Source organism: Felis catus, chromosome D4 (assembly GCF_018350175.1).
Source record: "Felis catus isolate Fca126 chromosome D4, F.catus_Fca126_mat1.0, whole genome shotgun sequence".
Lineage (NCBI taxonomy): Eukaryota > Metazoa > Chordata > Mammalia > Carnivora > Felidae > Felis > Felis catus.
Genome location: NC_058380.1, coordinates 58,179,876 through 58,203,622, shown reverse-complemented (window position 1 = coordinate 58,203,622; position 23,747 = coordinate 58,179,876). Strand labels below are relative to the sequence as shown.

Here is a 23,747-nt window from a genome sequence, read left to right as displayed (position 1 = left end):
AAATCATGAGATCATGACATGAGCTGAAGTCAGACACCCAACCAACTGAACCACCCAGATGCCCTGACATTTTTTTTTTAAGGTCCCAATGATTCTCATGTGCAGCCTAAGTTAAGAGCCACTGTCCTAGAGATTAACAGGCAAATATATAATTAGGTTACAAGCCTCACAAACACCAATCTGATGAACAAGTCTACAAACTACATTTTCTTTTATATTTAAACCACATCAGTGTAGTTCCTGAATCCACAGAAAGATCAAACAAGGTTTTTTGAAAAATTCTACCAGACTTCATTTTACTTACAGAATTCTTGCTTTGCCACTCAACAGGACAGTTGTAATCATGCATGATCCAGGGATGGCTCAATAGATTTTTCACAGAAATCCGTTTCTTTGGGTCCACCTAGTGGCCATTGAGAAGTAGCTAGAGGTTAACATTTCAAATAGGGAACACAGAACTCCTTTACTCCTGAGAACTCAAAATTCATCAGAACAGATGTAAACTTTATCATCACAAAAATGCTGTCAAAGACCTTAAAATGGCCTTGGAATAAATTCTTTTAAAAAGGCAATAGAGGCAAGAAAACTATAGCAACCAACACGGGCTTAGAAGATAAATGTTTAACAAACATGAACTTCATTGGTATGGACATTATTCATGAAGTTCAGTCAATCTATTGTATGATGTAATAGTCTTTGCTGGAAAACCTATTCACAGGAAATATTCACCAATTTAATATTCAAGCAGCCACAATGCAGGGCATTCATAGTGAATATGCAATCTCTACCTCTGATGAGCTTACAATCACATAGAACAGGTTGAAAAGCACACCTTTCTTTTCCATTTGTAATTTTCAAATGTGAGGAGAGGAGAATTAATCAACAAAGATTAAGTTTTTTGGAGTCCAGAAGAAAGATGAGGTGTTTTCAATCTCATTATGGAGATTTGGTGGTCTGGCCCTACTTAATCAAGGTGGGTGAGCCTGAAGTAAATTTTGAATAAAAACTGGAGATGGCTTAATAGATGGAAAAACTGGAAGATATTCTGAATACATAATAATGAAAAAAATATTGCACTAATAAGGCACTCCTATTTTCAAAGTGTTTCCTATTTATCTCATTTTATCCTCATAACACTACATAGCAGTAAGGCCAGTGTCAGAATCCCCATTTGACAGATGAGAACCAGGTTAGTGGCACGCCTACTGATTGCCAGGGTAGATACCTAGACCTCAGAAGCCATTCCCCTAAATCAGTGGTTCTCAAAGTGTGGTCCCAAGACCAGCAGCATCAGCAGCATCTGGAAGCTTGTTAGAAAGGCAAATTCCTAGTCCTACCCCAGATCTACTGAATCAGCCACTCTCTCAGGGTGGCACCTAGCAGTCTGTGTTTTAACGAGCCCCTGGCAATTCTGATACGTGCTAAAGCTTGAGAATCATCGCATTAGGTCATAGGGTCCACTTGACTGTGTATCAGCTCATTCAAGCATTTATTCCCTATCTACTATACACTTAATGTGCAAGAGCGGGAGCAAGAAAATGGAACACGGTGGTCGAGTTAGTCAGAGAAAACAGACAATGCTCAAGAAAAAGGAAGGAAAACCACATCAGCAAAGACATGGTAGAGGTCTAAAAGAAAATGCATTTGCAACATAATTAAGAAAACATCTAACTTTAAAAAAATAAAATAAAAATACATTTTCAAAAAGGGGCACCTGGCTGGCTCAGTTGGAAGAGCATACAACTCTTGACCTCGGGGTCATGAGAGTTCGGGCCCCACACTGGGTATAGAGATTACTTAAATACATAAAACTTTAGAATAAATAAAAAGAAAAGAAAGCATCTAGTAGAGGGCAGCAGGGAATTTTTTTAAGCCAATAGGAAAACGGTGTTGTCTTCCAAATACAGCAGCACCACAGACATCTTAAAGTTGGATCAAACAACTGCAGTAGACTTCTATTATTTAAATATAAATAACAAAGTTTACCTGTAGCATCTGTTGAAGAAGCAGAACGCTACTAGAAGAGAGCCACTTAGGAACCTCATATTTCCCTCGCTACAAAAAAACAAAGAAACAGTTAAGAGATTTAGGTTCAATCAGCCTTGAAATAAATTTCTAAGTAACAAAATGCTGGAGGTGTACTTCCAAGCTTAAAGACTTAACCCAACTATAAGATTTGGTAAACATTATTAACAACATAGGAAATATATTTCTTACCCTAAAGAAGAAAATTCAGTAAATTAAATATCGTCCCCTCTAAATTATCCACATATCAGAGAAGGACTAGAGCAGGGAGAATGTATGGAAGACGTAAATGTGGAGGGCTTTGTAATCTGTAGTGTGATTAAATGGACAACAAGTATACATTGTAGTCAATTTTTGCATTGCTAGAGCAAATTTTAGTTCATAATCTCAGAACAATTATCAGTTGACAAAAAATGAAGTAGTAGAAAATAGTATTTGGTGGCAAGTCATAGGCTGTGGTTAAAAACAGGTCACATTTCATCCACAGGACAGAATTCACAATCAATGAGGGAAACTGACACAAGCCATTTTCTAAGCCAAGTACCTTCTTTGGGGATCGAAAAGACTCAGGAGACAAATGTTTACAATCTAGGATAATCAGAAATTATAGGCACCAAGTCATCAGCCAAAGATAAGACAAGGGGCTTGCCAAACACTAATATGTAATAAAATACCTTTTTACACAACTTGCCACATACCCCTCTTTCCCAATTCAGAGGCAATGATACAATCATTTCTCTTAGCAAAGAACAGATTGTTTAATGATGCTAGAATAAAAGGTTAAGTATTTGAAAAAAATTAAGATTTGGAGGCGCCGCCATTTTTGCTGCCCAGACACATAGCGAGAGGCTGAGAGTCGGAGACACTATCCGCTTCCATCCATCGCGCAGACCCTTCCGGAGCCACTTCCGCTACGGATAATCGGGAGGATCTGGTGTACCAGGCGAAGCTGGCAGAGCAGGCTGAGCGATACGACGAAATGGTGGAATCGATGAAGAAAGTACAGGGATGGATGTGGAGTTGACAGTTGAAGAAAGAAACCTCCTATCTGTTGCATATAAAAATGTGATTGGAGCCAGAAGAGCTTCCTGGAGAATAATCAGCAGCATTGAACAGAAAGAAGAAAACAAGGGAGGAGAAGACAAACTAAAAATGATTCGGGAATATCGGCAAATGGTTGAGACTGAGCTAAAGTTAATCTGTTGTGACATTCTGGATGTACTGGACAAACACCTCATTCCAGCAGCTAACACTGGCGAGTCCAAGGTTTTCTATTATAAAATGAAAGGGGACTACCACAGGTATCTGGCTGAATTTGCCACAGGAAATGACAGGAAGGAGGCTGCGGAGAACAGCCTAGTGGCTTATAAAGCTGCTAGTGATATTGCAATGACAGAACTTCCACCAACGCATCCTATTCGCTTAGGTCTTGCTCTCAATTTCTCCGTATTCTCCTATGAAATTCTTAATTCCCCTGACCGTGCCTGCAGGTTGGCAAAAGCAGCTTTTGATGATGCAATTGCAGAACTGGATACGCTGAGCGAAGAAAGCTATAAGGACTCTACACTTATCATGCAGTTGTTACGTGATAATCTGACACTATGGACTTCAGACATGCAGGGTGATGGTGAAGAGCAGAATAAAGAAGCGCTGCAGGATGTGGAAGATGAAAATCAGTGAGACATAAAAGCCAACAAGAGAAACCATCTCTGACCGCCCCATTCCTTCCCATCCCACCCCCATTGGAAATTCCCCCATTGTCACTGAGAACCACCAAATGTGACTTTTACATTTGGTCTCAGAATTTAGGTTCCTGCCCTGTTGGTTGTTGTTTTTTTTTTTTTTTTAAACCATTTTCAAAAGTTCTTAAAGGCAAGAGTGAATTTCTGTGGATTTTACTGGTCCCAGCTTTTAGGTTCTTTAAGACACTAACAGGACTGCATAGAGCTTTTTCAGCATTACTGTATTGTCTCCTACCAGGTGGGGCAAGATCACCATTAGAAATGGAAATGATATTTGAAAGCTATTAGACTTCTAGGTGACGTGAGCATCTAAGAGAGAGGTTAATCACACTATGAGGCATTGTGGTATTATTTTTCCTTTTTCTAATTGTTTAAATTGAGTTTTATACCAATGTTTAAAATTAATTGGGTGTTAGCTTGAGGTGGTTAAAAGTTGTTCGGAGATTTGTAATGGTTTTGCTGTAAAAAGTGTTTCAGGGTGCCTGGGTGGCTTGGTCGGTTAAGCGTTGGACTTCAGCTCAGGTCATGATCTCGCAGTCCGTGAGTTCAAGCCCCGCGTCGGGCTCTGTGCTGACAGCTCAGAGCCTGGAGCCTGTTTCAGATTCTGTGTCTCCCTCTCTCTCTGCCCCTCCCCTGTACATGCTCTGTCTCTCTCTGTCTCAAAAATAAATAAACGTCAAAAAAAAAAATTAAAAAAAAAAAGTGTTTCAAACTCTGCTGAAATGTTGCTGAAAAGCATGGTGCTGGTAACAGTTCAACAATCCGTGGCTGCTCATTCCTGCCTACTTTTACTCTCCCTCTAAAGCAGGTTAGCATTGAAGGTGGTATGGAAAAGCCTGCATGCGTGTTCAATTCTTTGTTTCTTCCCCTTCCCTCTCCCCCCCTGGGCTCCCCCCCTTCCCTACTTCGCTCGCTCAACGTCTTTTGTTCAGTATGTGTAACTTGAAGCTAATTTGTACTACTGGATATCTGACTGGAGCCACAGATACAGAATCTGTATTGTTCTTACTGAAACACAGTATGGAATTAACATTAAACTTAAATAAAACAAACCTAAATTTAAAATGCCAAAAAAAAAATTAAGATTTTAATTAAGCTTATACCAAAATTAATTCCATCCAGATTAAAGAGTGAATGCAAATACAAAACCATAGAGGATCAAGACTAGGTGATTATTTTTAGAATCTTTCTAAACATGACAGCAAAACCAAAACCTGTAAAGACTAACAGTTGACATTTCTGTACAACAAAACAGCACTAACAAAGTTAACTAACAACAAATTGAGGGAAAAAAACTTTTTCCACCTAAATGACTAAATATTAATAAACTTCATCACATAAAAAGCTCTTACAAATCACTAAGATTTTACCAGCCAACCTGTTCTGCCCACATTTCCCCCATCTCCTCAAATGGCCAAAAACCAGAGTCATCTTTAACTCCTCTTTCTCTCACACTTCACATCATCTCCATCAGCAAAATCCATTGGTTCTATGTTGGAAAATCTATCCAGAATCACTTGTCACTTCCACCACACCACTAGTGTCTCCCATCTGGCATATTGCAAGAGGCTCCTGACTGATCTTCCAGATTCCACTACTGACCACCTCCCAGTCTAGTCTCCACTTACTACCACCAATGTTCTCTTAAAACATCTCTTAAAATATGCCACTTCACCACTCAAAACTCTTCAGTGCTCCCCCAGATCACTCAGAATAAAATCCAAATACCTTACTCTGGTTCCAAAGCCCTGCATGCATGCTCTACATCCCCACATCCATTCAACTCCTTGCTGCTGAGTCTGCCTCTCAGACTCGCCTCCTAACTCTCCCCTTCATTCACCAAACTATGGTCACATGTCAAACACAGTCCAACCTCAGGGCCTTTGCACTGGTTGTCTCCTCTGTCTTATAATGCTTTCCCCCAAAATCAGCAGAGCTTTTGCCTTTATCTTCAGGTCTCCACTTATATACTAGTGGTGTCAGTGAGGACTCCCATGACCCATTTCATAACACAGCATCCCCCACAATCATTTGCTACCTCCCTTTCATGCCTACTTTACCTTCAGTCCTTATCCCCACTCATCGTATTACATATTTGTTTATTTTCTGTCTCACTACAATAGAATGTAAGCTCCTTAATCACAGAGATCTTATCAGGGCTGCTCACAAAGAATACTACCTGGTCCTGGCACAGAAAAGGTACTCAATTAATATTTGTTTAATAAATGAAGGAAGAGGATGAAAAGCACACTCCAAAGGAAAATGAGCAAAAACTATTCACAGGTAATTCCTAAAACAAGAACTTTTAAATGGCCAATAAACATGAAAATATGTCCAAATAATCAAGTAATTAAAAAGTAATAATTTAAACAAGAATATGGTACCATCTGTTATCTATCAAACTGACAAACTTAAGAAAAACATTTAGTATTACTAAGAGTTCAGGAACAAGAGGGCTTATATATACACAACTAAAGAATATAAGCTTTCCCGGAGAATAATTGTGAAATACATTTAAAAAAACATTCAAAACTGCATATCCTTGATCCAGCAATTTCACTTCTAGCAATTTATCCTAAGCAAACAATTTGGTATATAAAATATATGAACAGTAACATTCATCACAGAATTGCTTATGATAATTTTGGGAACTAAGGGACATAAACTACTGGCAAATTCTAGAGGGTCACCAAAACTAATGACAGAAGACAAAATGTACTGAATAAGGATCCTGAGTTAGAGGGGCACCTGAGTGGCCCAGTCAGTTGAGAGACCGACTTCAGCTCTGGTCATGATCTCACAGTTTGTGTGTTCGAGCCCCACATCAGGCTCTGTGCTGACAGCTTGGAGCCTGAGCCTGCTTCGGATGCTGTGTCTCCCTCTCTCTCTGCCCCACCCCCGCTCATGCTCTGTCTCTCTCTCAAAAAATGAATAAATGTCAAAAAAAAAATTTTTTTTAAAGGATCCTGAGTTATATAATGTACAAGAGCACCTGGGTGCCTTAGTCATTAAGCATCTGATTTCGACTCAGGTCATGATCTCACGATTCATGAGCTCAAGTCCCACATGGGGTGAGTTTGATCCCCAGTTCAGGTAAATATAAGCCCGCTTCAGGTGAACCCCACTTCTCTCTCTCTCTCTCTCTCTGTCTCTCTCTCTCTCTCTCTCTCTGCCCCTCACTCACTTACGCCCTCTCTCTCTCTCAAAAAAAAAAATAAAAATGAAATAAATATGATATACATCCAGGGAGACAAAGGCAAGCACACATGAACATGCACGTGCGTGCATAAAGCCTAGTGTTTACATAAGGCTAGAAGAGGGGCGCTTGGGTGGCTCAGTCGGTTAAGCGTCCGACTTCAGCCAGGTCACGATCTCGCGGTCCGGGAGTTCGAGCCCCGCGCGTCAGGCTCTGGGCTGATGGCTCAGAGCCTGGAGCCTGTTTCCGATTCTGTGTCTCCCTCTCTCTCTGCCCCTCCCCCGTTCATGCTCTGTCTCTCTCTGTCCCAAAAATAAAAATAAACGTTGCAAAAAAAATAATAATAATAATTAAAAAAAAAAATAAGGCTAGAAGAGTAGAGGCAGGTAGATGGAGAAGCCATTGACTAGCACAAGCATTGGGGTTCTCTGTTCTTATAAGCTGTCTAGGACACAATCCTCACAGAAATCAGCCCAACTCCAAGGTAAGAGGAGAAACAGACACAATATGGGTTGCTCAGAGTCCTAGAACTACATGGCAGGCTGGATTTTAATTGTATTAAAGAAATAATCAGGGGCGCCTGGGTGGCGCAGTCGGTTAAGCGTCCGACTTCAGCCAGGTCACGATCTCACGGTCTGTGAGTTCGAGCCCCGCGTCGGGCTCTGGGCTGATGGCTCAGAGCCTGGAGCCTGTTTCCGATTCTGTGTCTCCCTCTCTCTCTGCCCCTCCCCCGTTCATGCTCTGTCTTTCTCTGTCCCAAAAATAAATAAATGTTGAAAAAAAAAAAATTGAAAAAAAGAAATAATCAAAGTTCCAAAGAAGCATTATCAAGCAATAAATTTTAAAAGAAAAGGTATCAATGGGGCACCTGCGTGACTCAGTGGGTTAGGCATCCAACATCAGCTCAGGGTTCCTGGGTTTGAGCCCCGCATCGGGCTCTGTGCTGAAGCTCTCCCTCTCAGATTCTGTCTCCCTCTCTCTCTGCCCCTCCCCAACTCGTGCTCGCTCGCTCTCTCGCTCTCTCAAAAATAAACAAACATTAAGAAAAATTTTTTTAAAAAAAGAAAAGGTGTCAATGTCAAAACTCAGTCTCTGACTCAGCTTCTCTGATGAGAGCAGAGAGGCTAACCTTACAAAGTGTTTCCCAGGAAGGATAAGAGCTTTCTTTCATTTTACAAATGACATTTAGTATCATTAAGTTTTTCAAGATCCTTTGTCCAGCACACTCAGTATCATCCAGAGAGCCCACTATTACTTACACCTTACTAGGGCACCTTAACACTAGCCAGTGTTGAAAACTGACAATCTGTTTCCAAATTACATTGATAAAGACTTCCATTCACTCCTTGCTCCATGCCACCTGGTCTCCAGGTGCATCCCTAGGAAGTGGAGATTTTTAGCTGCTTCTGCCAACTCTCTAGGACTGAGCAGTAAATCAATTGCTGTAGGACTGGCCCTGACCTAGTTGGTCCCACCCTCATGCCTGAGCTTTTCCTTATTCCTGAGACCAAGGTCTCTCATGATTCAAATCCTGGGTGTCTTAACTTGTTCTCTTTCTTAACAACCTGATCATTTGCCTGTTCTCTCAAACAGTTTGGCTTGCTCTTGCCATTGTCCTAAAGAACGTAGAGACCGGCCTAGGGTAAAGATTCTCCTATCTGCTTACACTGATCAAATAAATGGTTTTGACCTAGCTGAATCTCTGATCACAACCTGTTCCTAGATATCCTCTGTCATGCTTCACTCACTGGTCAGAACCCCCATGTACTCTGGTGGGTCTCCCCTCAAGCTGATTGTGGAGCCTTTTGCTGCTTATTCCCTGGATACCATCTGCACTGGGTTAAATGCTGCTCCTCAAAACACATGTCCACTCAGAACCTGTGAATGCATTTTTATTTTAAAATAGAGTTTTTTGCAGATGTAATTAAATTAATATGAGGTCATACTGGGTAGGAGTAGACCCTAAATTCAGTATGACTGGTGTCCTTATAAAGAGGAAAATCTGGACACAAAGACACAAACACACAAGGAAGTAGGCCATGTGAAGACAGAGGCAGAGACTAGAGTGATGCGTCTACAATTCAAGGACTTCCAAAGATTGCCAGAAAACACCAGAAGCTAGAAAGAGGCCAAGAAGGATTCTCCCCTGGAACCTTCAAAGAGAACATGGCCCTATCAACACCTTGATTTGGACTTCTAGCCTCCAGAACTGTGAGAGAATAAATTTTTGTTACTTTAAGGCACTACCTTGCAGTGCTTTGTTACAACAACCCTAGGAAACTAATACACCATCTATAAGGGTTTAACTCCTCGCATACTTCTCTCCCACCAGCACCTGCCCACCCCAGGGATAAGTCTGGTTCTAGGTTCTGGCCCTTTCTGGTCTGCTCCAACACAGATAATAGGCCCATCACCAGATCTATCAAAATAAAAGAAATGTTATGACTTTAAATTCAGAAAGTACCTTCCAGACCAAAGTACTGAATAAGAAAAGCTCCACCAGGCTGATTCCAAGTTCCTCTCTGCCTCTTTTTATCACCCCTTTTATCATCCCATCTTGAATTCATGACCTATCTTCTAATAGATCCTCTTATTGTGCTATAAGCACCACAGAAGCTATCCTACCCAGAAAGAGGCAAGAACAGGTGAATGATAAGTGTGGTGCTTGGCACACTGGAAACAGCAATGGACTGGAGTCATCATGTGAATCCCAGCCTACTTCACAGTAGTTCCATGAACTTGTACAAGTTACTTAATCTCTCTGACATTGTTTCCTAAGAAAATAGGCTCTGGAGACAATTTGCCTAGATTCGAATCCAAAATCTACCTCTTACTAGCCGTGTGGATGAGCCTTTGAATTCACTGTGCCTTGGTTTCCACACCTGTAAAAAGAAGCAAAATAATAGTGCCCACACAAAAAAATGTTGCTAGGATTCAGTGCTTTAATACAGAAAAGCACTGAGCACAGTGCCAGGCATACAGTAAGAACTCCTTGTATGTTAGTTTCTACTACTGCTGCCTCTATTACTAATACTAGTATCACTACTACTGTTGTTACTACCTGTGAAACAAGTAATTCCACCTATAGGATTATAAAAGGAGTAAAAGAGAATATGTGAAAGCACTCAACACAATGCCTTGCACATTAGACACAATAAATGTTTGTTGAACCTGAAATACATAGGAAGGAGATAGGGATGCCCAAAATAGTAACGGACCAGAGATGGGTAGGCTGGCCAAAAACCATGCACGCCAGAGTGCTAAATACTCAGTATCGTAAGAAAGGCTAGAGTCATTCTGAGGAATGCCACGTGTCCTCCCAATGGAGCCCTGCCCCACTGCAGCTGCCACCAGACAGCCTGGGAAGGAACACATACATCATCTAGTCAAGCGCTGCTCCTTTTACTTCCTGAAGTGTACCCACCCACTTTCCCTGTTTGGACAGAAGAGCTCTGCAGAGTACCATCTACTGGAAGTCATGAGGCCTGTGACCCATCACCAAGACCTGACATTCTCAGCTTCATTCTCTGCACTGGGATATGACAGAAACGGAATTCAGAGCCGAGTTCTGCTGCCAGGCTTAACCCAACCTCTTATTTGTACATGATACTTTAAAATACATTTTTATTGTATTTTAACCTGTGCAGTAAGCAAGGATTATTAACCACATAACACAGATGAAGAATCTAAGTCTCAGCCAGGGAATTCAAGCATTTGTTCAATATCATAAGGCACTGGTTCTCAGCGGGCGCGATTTTGTTCCCCACTGCTAGGAGACATCTAGCACTGTGTGGAGACTTTTTTATGTGTGCCACATAATAATTTGATATATGTATATATTATGAAATAATTACCACAATAAGTTTAGTTCATACCCATCACCACACATAGTTACTAGTTTTGTTTGCTTAGTGTTTTTCTTATGATGAAAACTTTTAAGATCTACTCTCTTAGCAATTGGAGACATTTCTTACTGTCATGACTTGGGAGTTACTACTGGCATCTAGTGAGTAAAGGGCAGGGACGCTGCTAAACTTCTTGCAATGCATACGACAGCCCCCGCAGCAAAGAATCATGTAGTCCAAAATGTCAATAGTGCCTAAGTTGAAAACACTGTAAAAAGGGGTGGAGATGGGACTAGGAGAGACATACAATACTTATTCTATTGTACTGTGCTGGAAAGTCTAAGGAAGCCTAGACGTAAACAGGGAGAAAAGGCTCCTTATTTAAATATTGGAAGCATACGCAAAGAGCAAATAGAAAAGACCTCGAGACAAGCAATTCTGCTGGAGAAGAACATGTCCACAAAAGGCCCCGTCAGCCAGGCTGTGCAACTTAACCCTGGTTTTTGCTCAGTCTTTAGAGAATTCTTGTTTATTTAAGGGACAATTACCTTGCAAATGAGAGCAAGAAATGGGTAATAGAGACAGAAACCAAGAAAGAGGGGGAAAAACCCCTGTGGGCCAAGCAAGATAATCCTGGGAATTCTAGACAGCTTGAAATTGCTCGTTTTCACATGGTTGTAAGAAAGGCAGGCCATCTCTCCAACACATAATTACAGTATATAGTCAACTCAATAATTGTAAAATATAATCTCATAAAAAGATAATGTGCTCATTTTCTTTAAAATTATAAATTATACTTGTTAGAAAGCAATTTTACTTGCAAGCTATTCAACTTTCATTTACTAAATTATTTATACTTCTATAATATTTGTGTACCCCAAACTGGAGTATGGTCATGCTTGTCTTTGAACACAGTGATGGTAAATGAATATAGGTGACATTAATAAGATTAATGCCCAATCTGTCGGTAATCATGCTAGAAACTGCAACTGAGCATTTTGGTTAAAATAATCAAAAAATGCAAAAGATAAACAAAGTCTGCTTCTTAAATAGTTACATATAGTATATCAAATATTGCTGGGGTTTTCTATCGACCAAGAACCGAAAGAAGTGTTATTCCCAACTGAGGAATTTTAGAACATTCTAGACAAAGATACATACTGCATGCAAGTGATACGACACCTTAATTAGATTCAACCAGCAGACTGTATTACACCGCGCCTCGGAACAATAGTTCTGAGCCAAGATTACAATAAATTTCAAAATCTATAATGTGTGAAATTAAATTCCACAATAATGCATAAAAGTCCTAATTTGAATCAATTTTCAACTTGCAAATACATGAAAAACTAAAAGATGAAATTCAGAGTAGGGGAAACAAAGAATATACAGCATTAGTAAATAATATTAATTAGGAAGGTTAAATCTCTACTGAACAAGAATTAGACATTTTATACCATATTTATTCCACAGAAGAAATATTTGATTTACCAAAAATATCAAATTACCCTCCCAAAGGATTAAAATAAACAAACAAATAAATAAATGTAAAGAACACTGAAGATTATTACGTGTTGATACATTCACCTTGTAGCAGTGAAATAATATATTAATAATCAAGGGTACCGATGCCATGGCTGCCACATAAATGTGAACTTGAAAGAGCAGCAAGCAAAGGCAAATAAGCAGTATGGAAACTTAGGTCCAGACAGGTTTAAAAAAAAAAGCCAAGTTTAGAGTTAAGTTGGTAAATGAGGAACATCATAATAAAGTTCAATTTCAGTAAGGCATTAATAGTCAGTTTATCGTTGTGGATAAGACCACAAAACCTAGGCTAAGTGTACCTTGTACAGACTAAAACCCAATTCTCAAAACACTTATTCTATTCAGGTTTTTAATCGACAATTTGGATTAGAGATATTTAAGAAACATGCAAAGTGGCACAAACAGTACACCAAGGAAAAATAGAATAAGGAAAGGCTAATTCTACGAGACATTAAAGAAATGGTATTATAAAGATACAGCAACTAAAATAATTATGTATCAGACAAAAATAGACAGAAAATTAAAAACCATGAAAAATAGTAAATGTAGAAATTCAATATATAATAAAACTATCCTTTAAAATCAATAGGAAAGTGATGGACTATTGAGTAAGAAGTCTTAGGACAACAAATTACTTGTTTTAAAATAAATAAGTCGTTATTTATTTAAAAATAAAAGATCCCTAGAAACTATCACAGATCAGAGAGGGCTAAGAAGATATGATAACTAGGGGCGCCTGGGTGGCGCAGTCGGTTAAGCATCCGACTTCAGCCAGGTCATGATCTCGCGGTCCGTGAGTTCGAGCCCCGCGTCAGGCTCTGGGCTGATGGCTCAGAGCCTGGAGCCTGTTTCCGATTCTGTGTCTCCCTCTCTCTCTGCCCCTCCCCCGTTCATGCTCTGTCTCTCTCTGTCCCAAAAATAAATAAACGTTGAAAAAAAAAATTAAAAAAAAAAAGAAGATATGATAACTAAATATAATATGATGTTCTGAAAGAATCCTAGAACAGAAAAAGGACATAGGGAAAAACTAGTGAAACAGAAATAATGTAAACAGTTTAGTGAATAGTCATATTCCACCATTGGTTTTTTAGTTGTAACAAAGTACCATAGTAATGTAAGATGTTAATAATAGGAAAACTGGGTGAGGAATATATGGGAACTCTGTTCAAACTCTAATTACTAAAGACATGAATAAAACATCAGATAGCATAAATTTTAAAAAAATCAAATGCCATTTTCACCCATTCAACTGACCAAGATCCAAAAGTTTTATAAATATCCAAAATTTTTATAAATAATAATGTTAAAGATAGCATGGGGAAACAGCTACTCTCAACCACTGCTGGTGGAAGTGTAATGTGGGGAAAAAAAGGCTGGAGCACAATTTGACAATATCTGTTAAGTTTTCAAATGTCATACCCTAGGATCCAGCAATTCTACTACTCAGTACGCACATGCAAGAAGATATGCACAGGGATGCTCACTGAGCATCACTTATATTAGTGAAAAAATTAGAAAATAACCTAAAATGTTCAACAAGAAAATGGTTAAACTATTTGTAAAAATGAGTTAATATTATATGTACAATGGCACATACAATATTGAGTAAAGACAAATATAAAATAATATCAGTATGATACAATTTACGTTAAGAAAAAAATATAAATGACTACAAATAGAAATAAAACATCTGGAAGAACCAAAGTGTTAACTGTAATTACCTATGTGAGAGGCCAAGAGAACTTCAGTTACCAGTGATGTGTTAGTTCTTTATACGGAGAATGTTTTCACACACTACTTGTGTAATTAAAAAACTTTTTAAATGACGTCCACAAACTTAGAATAAAGGAAATTTCACAATAAATACTATGCAGCCATTAAACAAACAATGAAAACCTACACATGCTGCTAAGTACCAATATGAAACAATCTTCAAAGTAAAGTATTAAAATTAAAGAGGAGGAGGGGGCAAGATCCATACACTGTGCAGATTATGTAATCCCAAAGGATATATACAGATATATAAAGATTTGCATAAGTACAAATAATTCTTATAAATGTATAGAAGAAATTTCTAACTAGTTGTCTCTGTGGAAGAAAACAGAGGGCTAGGTGAGCAGGATGTTTTGGGGTTTAACTATATACTTCTTAGTACTGTTTTAGCATTTTACCATATATGCTTTGTTTTTCACTATAAAAACAATCAACTAAATGTCTCACTATAAAAAGAACTAACTAAATGTCAGCTCTTGATAAGCTACAAGCCTGGGCATTTCAGACCAATTTTCTAGGAAAAGACCAAGCAGGCTCTGGGAAAGATCATTCTGCTACAGGTCACTACAACTAAGCCAGGAGTCAGCAAACTTTTTCTGAAAAGGGACAGATAGTAAATATTTTTGGTTTTGTGAGCCATACAATCTCTGTCACAACTACTCAACTCCACCACTGTTGTGCAAAAGCAGCCACGGATGACACATAAACAAATAGGTATGGCTATGTTCCAATAAAAATTTTATTTAAACAAACAGGTGGTGGGCCAGACTTGGCTTGTAGCATAGTTTGCCATCCTCTACTTTATATCACCTGGCCAAGAAGACTGATTGAAGTTTCAACCAACCTTTCCTTGCCTTTAGCACCCTAGACAGGAATAAGTTAAGCTGCAACACAGATTCCCAGCTATTCACATATCTGTAAGGATTTTGCATCATGCTACTTACTTGAGTCAGGGTCCGTAGGAAAAATTTCCTGACAGATCAACCAGTATTTTCCAATAGGATAAGACAACAATATATCCCCCCCTCAATCCTTGGCCCACCTATCTCTTCTGTTTAACTTGCCCCTAATGGCTGGATATTACTTGGAAGAGCTGAATGCATGCCCTCCTGCCAAGTAATGTCCTTACATGTGGATTACATCGTTTTAACATTGCAAATCAAAGATTACAGCTTGTATACTCATCACTATAAAGAAGAGATATAATTATTCTAAAATTAAAGTTTATAGTTGGTAAATCCATACAGTACCTCATTTTGTTTTACTAGGTGTATTATCTACGGAGTATATAGAAATTAGACTTTTCAAAGTCAGATATCTTTATTAAGACTTTGTACAGCCAAGGTGAGAATTCAAACCTTTTCCTGGATAAAATCATTGTAGTGATCCTTTATGGCATAATGTCTTACTGAAATTCCCAAACAGTCATTATCATGAATCCAAGTATCCTTAGAAGACTCCATGTTCACAAAAGAATGTCAATCCTAGCCCTGGTTATACTGACAGTCACTTTTGCCCTTAGCATAGCCATAACTTCAGGAAATTTCCAGAGACGATAATCCCTAATTTACTGACACACTCAATAACTTGGCTGAGAGGGATTAATTGAGGGTCTACTAAAGAATATATAGGGTCAGGGTGCCTGGGTGGCTTAGTCGATTAAGCATCCAACTCTTGATTTCAGCTCAGGTCATGATCTCATGGTTCGTGAGTTCAAGCCCCGCATCAGGCTCCGCGTGGACAGTGCAGAACCTGCTTAGGATTTTCTGTCTCTCCCTGTCTCTCTACCCCTCCCCCCTCTCTTAAGCTTAAAAAAAAAAAAAAAAAAAAAAAAAAAAAGAATATATAGAGTCAACCATCCATTCTCCCTGAATGGTGGTCTTCAAAGGTGGGGCATGTGCACCCCAGAAGGAATGTAAGAAGATACATTACGTAAAGAGGTCAATCCCAACAAAAGGATATAACAACTGAACTATTTGTGCATCTAAAACAGAAGCACCTAAATTTATAAAGCAAATACTAACAGACATGAAGGGATAAATGGACAGAAATACAATAGTAGTGGATTTTAATACCCCAAATCTCATCACTGTGTGGATCATAAAGACAGATAGATATTCAATAAGGAAACTGTAGATCTGAACAACAGACATTTGTTGTCAGGTACATTTGAATATACCTAACAGACATATATAGAACATTCTATCCGACAACAGCAAAATACACATCTGTCTCAAGTACACATGCACCATAATGAAATATCACCTTACATCTGTCAACATAGCTATTACCTAAAAGGCAAGAAATTACAAGTTTTGGTAAGGATGTAGAAAAAAGTACAGCATTGGTGGGAATATAAACTGGTGCAACCACCATAGAAAACAATATGGAGGCTCCTCAAAACATGAAAAACAGAACTACTACATGATCCAATAATTCCCCTTCTGGGTGTCTACCCAAAGAAAACAAAAACAAAACTAATTGGAAAAGATATATTTACCCCTATGTTCACTGCAGCATTATTTGCAATTAGCAAATAGCAGGGATATGGAAACAACCTAAGTGCCCATCAACAGATGAATAAAGAGTGTGTGTGTGTGTGTGTGTGTGTGTGTGTGTGTGTGTGCATGCACATGCAATGGAATACTACTCAGCAATAAAAAAGCATGAAATCTGGCCGTTTGTGACAGCATTGACCTTGAGGTTTTTACATTAAATGAAATGAGTCACAGAAAGACATTGTATGATTTTACTTAAATCTAAAAAACAAAACAAAACAAAACAAAACAAAACCCCAACTCATCGATACAGTGAATAGATGGATGGTTGCCTGAGGGGAGAGCTGCTTGAGGGAGAGTGCAAAATGGGTGAAGGAGATCAAGAAGTACAAACTCCCAGTTTTAAAATAAGTCATGTAATGTACATGTAATATAAGTACATGTAATGTACAAAATGGGCAATACAGGCAATAATATTGTATTAACTTGTATGTCATGGATGATAACTAGAATTATTGATGTGATCACTTTGCAATATATACAAAGGTCAAATCATGATGTTGTACACCTGAAACTAATAATATTGTACATCAATTACAATTCAATAAAAATAACTAAATAAATAATGGTATGGAAAAAAGTCAAGACAAAATACTATTTGTAAGCAATGAAAATTAAAAAATTTACATACAAAAAAGATACAGTAAGATGTGGGAAGAGTGTATTAGGACTTCTATTTATATTCATATTCTATCTAAAAACAAAAATTACTCTTTATTAATATTTGCTATATCATTTGGCACTGGCACCTTCACTAGTCCTATATAACCTATAATATATGGTAATTCTTCCTTGACTGAGAGTGACATCAGACAGAGAGTGGCTCCATCTTGCACCACTCTCCATATACTGCAAAGTACTGTGCTTTACCTGAGCCCAGTTAAATTAATTACAGCTCATAGTACTTAATTTAAACTAAATCCTCACAAAATAGCCAAATGGCTTATAAAGATTCTTGTAAAAAAAAAAAAAAACCCACAGATTAAAGACTAGGAATATAAGCACAAGTGAACAATACCAGAGTTAACACCTCAATGGTTAGTGTAAGCCCACCAGCCAAAACACAAAGTAAAAAAAAAAAAAAAAAAAAAGACCTAAACAAATCTAACAAGTTGTCTCGAACCCTGAAATTACCAAGACTATTTGAAATACAGATTTATGCACATTATTGTTAAAAATCAGCCTCAGTGACACCTGGGTGGCTCAGTTGATTAAGCATCCAACTCTTGATTTTGGCTCAGGTCATGATATCACAGTTGTGAGACTGAGCCCCATGTTGGGTTCTGAGCTGACAGCACAGAGCCTACTTGGTATTCTCTCTCTCCCTCTCTCTCTGCCCCTCCCCCACTTGTGCATGCACTCACTCTTGCTCTCTCTCAAAATAAAGAAACTTAAAAAAAAAAGGTACACTTTACTGATGTGGATATAGAGAAACATGCATTTTCATGCTTGCTAAAACTGATAGAACTTCATCAGGAAGCAATTTAGAAATATCTATCAAAATTACTAATTCACATACCCTTTAACCCAGAAACTCTTCAGGGAATTTTCTTACAGATCTATTCACAATGTACAAAAAATGACTACTTGGAAAAAATGTCCATTAACCTAGGACTGGTTAAAAAAATTAAGGTATATGTATATACCTCGATTCTATTCTGAGCTGTTCTGAAGGGGTATGATTTCCAAGACCCACTGGGAAGGGAGGAAAACAAGATGCAGAGCAGTGTTTGTTGTATGCTCCCATCTGTGGGAAAAAACTGGAAAGGGAATAGCATAAAGAGATAAAATACATAATTCCTTATATGTATAAGCAGAAAAAGTACATAAAATTCTGATACTCTGTCACAGGTAAATAACTTTATACCAATAACTTCGAGAAATTAGACAAATTGGGCACATTTTTTTGTGTCCAAAACTGAGCTCTTGATTGTACCTGCTCTACCAAGAGTCTTCCCCATCTCAGTTCATGGAAGCTCCAACTTTCTAATCGCTCAGGTTATTTCTCCCATCCTATCTATCAGCAAATCATGTTACCTATACCTTCAAAAGACTATAGACTAGTCTAAACATGTGTCATGACTGTGGTGGTGGTTAAACGAATCTAGATACATGTTAAAATTTGTAGACCTGTACACATACACAAAAAGTAAATTTTACTCTGTTAATTTAAAAATAATTTTGGGGGCACCTGGGTGGCTCAGTTGGTTGAGCGTCTGACTTCGGCTCAGGTCACGATCTCATGGTTTGTGGTTCGAGCCCCACATCGGGCTCTGGGCTGACAGCTCGGAGCCTGGAGCCTGCTTCTGATTCTGTGTTTCCCTCTTTCTCTGCCCCTCCCCTGCTCAGGCTCTGTCTCACTCTCTCTCTCAAAAATAAATAAACATTAAAAATACATACATACATAAATACATAAATAAATAAATATAATTTTGGGGGGCTCCTGGGTGGCTTAGTTGGTTGGACATCTGACTCTGGCTCAGGTCATGATCTCACGGTTTCATGGGTTTGAGCCCTGCATCAGGCTCTGTGCTGACAGCTCGGAGCCTGGAGCCTGCTTCGGATTCTGTGTCTCCATCTTTCTCTGCCCCTCCCCTGCTTATGCTCTCTCTCAAAAATAAATACATTTAAAAAAATAAATACATTTAAAAAAATAAAAGCGAAAATAATTTTTTGGTGGTTCAGTGCTTAATTTTGGCCCAGGGTCATGATCTTGCAGTTGTGGGATTGAGTCCCATGTTGGGCTCCGTGCTGAGCATGGAGCCCGTTTGGGATTCTCTCTCTCTCTCTCTCTCTCTCTCTCTCTCTCTCTCAAAGTAAATAAACAAAAAAAAAATTTTTTTTTATTTTTTTTTCAACGTTTATTTATTTTTGGGACAGAGAGAGACAGAGCATGAATGGGGGAAGGGCAGAGAGAGAGGGAGACACAGGATCGGAAACAGGCTCCAGGCTCTGAGCCATCAGCCCAGAGCCCGACGCAGGGCTCGAACTCACAGACCGCAAGATCGTGACCTGGCTGAAGTCGGACGCTTAACCGACTGTGCCACCCAGGCGCCCACAAAAAAATTTTTTTAATTACATTTTAAATTAAATACATTTTTTTAATATAAAAGAAACCCAGAATCCAACCATTCTCACCACCATCTCTTATCTGTAGGATATTACTATAATACCCTAACTGGTCTCCCTAGTTCTCTTTTGCTTCCTACAGTAGCCAGTATGATCCTATTAAAACCTAAACCAGACATCACCCTTCTCAAATTCCTCCAATGGCTCCCTGTTTCACTTAGAGAAAAAGCCAAAGTCCTTATGACATGCTATGAAGCCCAATGACAATTGGATATCCTATTTCTTGAGACTTCATTTCCTACGACTCTCCTGATTTCTCAGTCCATCACACCAGCCCTCTTGCCCTCCCTGGACTACAGTAGGTGCTTCTAGCTAGTGGTCTTTGCCAATCTTCTGCCTGAAACATTCTCCTCCTTGATATCCACTGACTAACACTCTCACCTCCTTCAAGTCTTGCTCAAATCTCACCTCTGTGAGGACTATTCTGACCACCTTAATATTTAATAATGCAACTTGCCCCCCTTTTCCTCCATACCTCCCCAATCTGTTCTGATTACTCTTTACCCTGCTCAATTTTTTTTCTTTTTCCCAAAGCAAGTAGCATCTTTTAATATAATTTACTTATTTAGTGTGTTTATTGTTTTTTTCTATATCCCTACCACCAGAATATAAACTCCATGAAGGCAGGGATCTTCCATCTGTTTTACTCAGTGATATATCCCAAGTATCTAGAAAATGCCTGCACAGATTAGGTTTTCAATAAATATCTAATTGTTTCAAAAGTTGAAAGAATACTGAATGAATGAATAAAAAAAGAAATAAACTAACAAAAGTACAAACAAACACACATGAATGGTTGCCTATTTTTTTTAATTTATTTATTTAAATTCAAGTTAGTTAATATACAGTGTAGGGTTGCCTTTCTAATTAAAGAACATTCAAATAGAGACCTGAAGGAAAGGAGAGCACAAAGCAACCATATGGGAGAAAACCATTTCAGGTGAAAGAAAGAGCAAGTGCAAATGCCCTGAGGCAGGTGCATGCTTGGCACATTCAAGTAACCACTGAGGGAAGAAAAGAAACAAGGAGTACAGGTACATGGAGCAAGTGAGGAGGGGAATAGTAGGTGATGAGGGCACGGAGGTTAATAGGAGGCCAGTTCACAAGGGATGAAGCCTACAGCGCAACCTGTGGCTTATACTTGGAGTGAGATGAAAAACCAGCCACTGGAAAGTTTCTGATCAGACTTAGACACTATTTCAAAAGCTTCCCATAAAGAAGACCCTGGTGGATGGGGCGCCTGGGTGGCGCAGTCGGTTAAGCGTCCGACTTCAGCCAGGTCACGATCTCGCGGTCCGTGAGTTCGAGCCCCGCGTCAGGCTCTGGGCTGATGGCTCAGAGCCTGGAGCCTATTTCCGATTCTGTGTCTCCCTCTCTCTCTGCCCCTCCCCCGTTCATGCTCTGTCTCTCTCTCTGTCCCAAAAATAAAATAAAAAACGTTGAAAAAAGAAAATTTAAAAAAAAAAAAAAAAAAAAGAAGACCCTGGTGGAGATGGACTTACAAGCACATTCCAAAAGATACCAAAGGAACTAAAAGTACTAATTTTAAACTCTCCCCCCCCCGCCAAAAAAAAAAAAAAAAAAAAAAAACCAGTAAAAGGGAGAAAACCCTTCAATTAACTTTATGTGGCTAATAAAACATTGAAAACAAAAACAAACAAATAAAACAGTTTGAGAAAGAAAAGTACATCTTAATCTCTGAACAAATTTTAAGTCCTGGACAAAATACCGGCAAACCAAATTTAGACAGGTATGTTAGTAATACTAGCTAACATTTACTTAGCACTACTCTAAATACTGTGCATGGCTTAACTCATTTAACTCTAACAACCCTATACCGTAAAAACTATCATTCTACCCATTTTATAGGGGAAGAAACTAAGGCTCAGAAAGGCAAAGTAACTTGCCAAATTCTGGCCACAGACAGAAAGCAGAGATCCTGGATTTTAGTAATACCAATGAGATTCTGATTTCATTGCTCTGAGGGCTGGACCCAATATATTTTAAAGCAGCCAAGTGAGGCTAATGTGCAGCCAGTGTTGTGAACCACCGTTCTACATCCAGTATCTAAGGCTTCCCCCACCCTGAGAGAAATTACATGGACAAAGCTAAGGCAGATGTTTTAGTCAAGATTTAAATATGAAACAAAAAGCAGAGGTGAGAAAACATGATTTATAAGATCCTTTCCAACAGTGCAATTCTATGATTATGTGTCCCCACACCTTCTAGAATTCTAAAAGGTGTAAGATTTCATGCTACACCACCTAACAGATCCAATTCCAGTTCATCTTTGGAGAAATTTGTCTGTCAGCTTATTTCTCTGACATGGAATGCCCAAAAAAAGAATGTAGTAAAATATACTAGTAGCTTATAATACTAAAATTATTTTCAGAGTGAGAAACATAGCTCTGCTTTACAGAAAAGAGTAGCAAAAAGAGTGAATAATTGAAGAGGCCAACCTAATATTTTTCTAAAAAAGCGTAACTGGAAAATTGTTGCTGAGCTGCCCAAAGACCAGCCTCCTTCCCACTCTACTTCTGTTAAAGCAAGCTGAGGCTACGAAGCGATCCTAACGCTACTCTCTCCCGTATCCTGCTGTTGACACAGTAGGGTGTGGCTCTGTGTAGTCAGAACTGCGGCCACAGTGAGCGAGTTCAGCCAAAGCAACAACTGCTACCCTGCGAAGCTTAGGGCAGGCTTCTTGAGAGGGGATGGGAGGAAATACAGGCTGTCTTGGCTACCCCAGCCAGCCCCAGGAAGCTGGCCTCCAGCCTCCTGCCTCATCCATCTCTCCTTCCCAAGAAGAAGCGTATACACACAGTTCCCCAAAGCAGTGGTAACAGCTATGTCGACCTAACTTCCGTTTGACTCTGCAGAATTAGAACTCCTAGCCTTGGAGGAGTTGAAACTACTACAATTCCATTTCTAATTTTGGCATAGATTTTAAAGGTTTTTCTGGGAGAAGGAGATATAGGAAACAACTATTAAGTCAAGTAAATTTAAAAATTGAAGATTGGGGGCGCCTGGGTGGCGCAGTCGGTTAAGCGTCCGACTTCAGCCAGGTCACGATCTCGCGGTCCGGGAGTTCGAGCCCCGCGTCAGGCTCTGGGCTGATGGCTCAGAGCCTGGAGCGTGTTTCTGATTCTGTGTCTCCCTCTCTCTCTGCCCCTCCCCCGTTCATGCTCTGTCTCTCTCTGTCCCAAAAATAAATAAACGTTGAAAAAAAAAATTTGTTTTTTTTTAAAAATTGAAGATTGAACTCAGTGCCTTTAAACTTGTTCTATAGGGCAAGCAATGTCCCAACTGGGACTACCACTTTCAATTCAGTGTACTGTGTCCCCAAAATGTGAGTTGATTTAGGTAGTCTCCCTACCTAAAGGGTGCTAGAGACCCAGTGGTCCAGCCACATAAAATATCCGACCATCTTCCCCCATGCTTCTCCTATCCTCTGTCTTTGCTCATACTGTCTACTCTACCAAACACGCTCTCTCCCACATCCCTTTCTGAAGCACTTCTACCCCTTATGAAAGCCTTGCTCAAACCTCACTTCCTCTAACATGTTGTCCCAAACCCCTCACCCATTCCTGTATTACATTCATTTATATCTCTGTAATAATATGGCATCCCTGACCCTTTGTCCTTTTTAGATAGCCTTGTATCTGTCTCCAACAAGAAATCAGGCCCTGGTGGACAATGATCAAGTTTCACAGATTCTTGTTCATGCCTTCCAGTATCTTATACAAAGAAAACCTTCAGGAAATATTTGTTCAACAGAACTGAATTCAAGTCACACACAGAGAAGTTGCCCTGTTGGTCTGATCCTGGTTTGCCAGGGATACAAAATGGTGTTCTTTCTTCCTCTTTACATATCTTGTGTTAGCTTGCTTTGAATGTTAAATCTTTAAAATGAATTTTACTGTTTCCTTGGTATATA

At 39.2% G+C, this 23,747-nt stretch overlaps 2 protein-coding genes across 11 annotated transcripts in view; one reads left to right on the top strand and one right to left on the bottom strand.

Annotated features, from left to right (window-relative positions):
• The window catches only part of MELK (maternal embryonic leucine zipper kinase), a 218,945-nt gene that overhangs the window by 170,104 nt on the left and 25,094 nt on the right, over positions 1-23,747 (bottom strand). For all 10 annotated transcript variants that reach the window (XM_023242451.2, XM_045043374.1, XM_045043373.1 and 7 more), the window contains exons 9-10: positions 1,987-2,055; positions 305-403 (exon numbers count right to left, since the gene is read on the bottom strand). In XM_023242451.2, coding sequence (XP_023098219.1) covers positions 305-403; positions 1,987-2,055 — 168 coding nt within the window. The remainder of the gene's footprint in view (positions 1-304; positions 404-1,986; positions 2,056-23,747) is intronic.
• On the top strand, positions 2,298-3,917 carry LOC102900654 (14-3-3 protein epsilon-like). The gene is given in 3 exon segments (XM_045043571.1): positions 2,298-2,310; positions 2,880-3,026; positions 3,029-3,917. Coding segments are annotated over 3 exon segments (837 nt in total). The 3' UTR covers positions 3,706-3,917.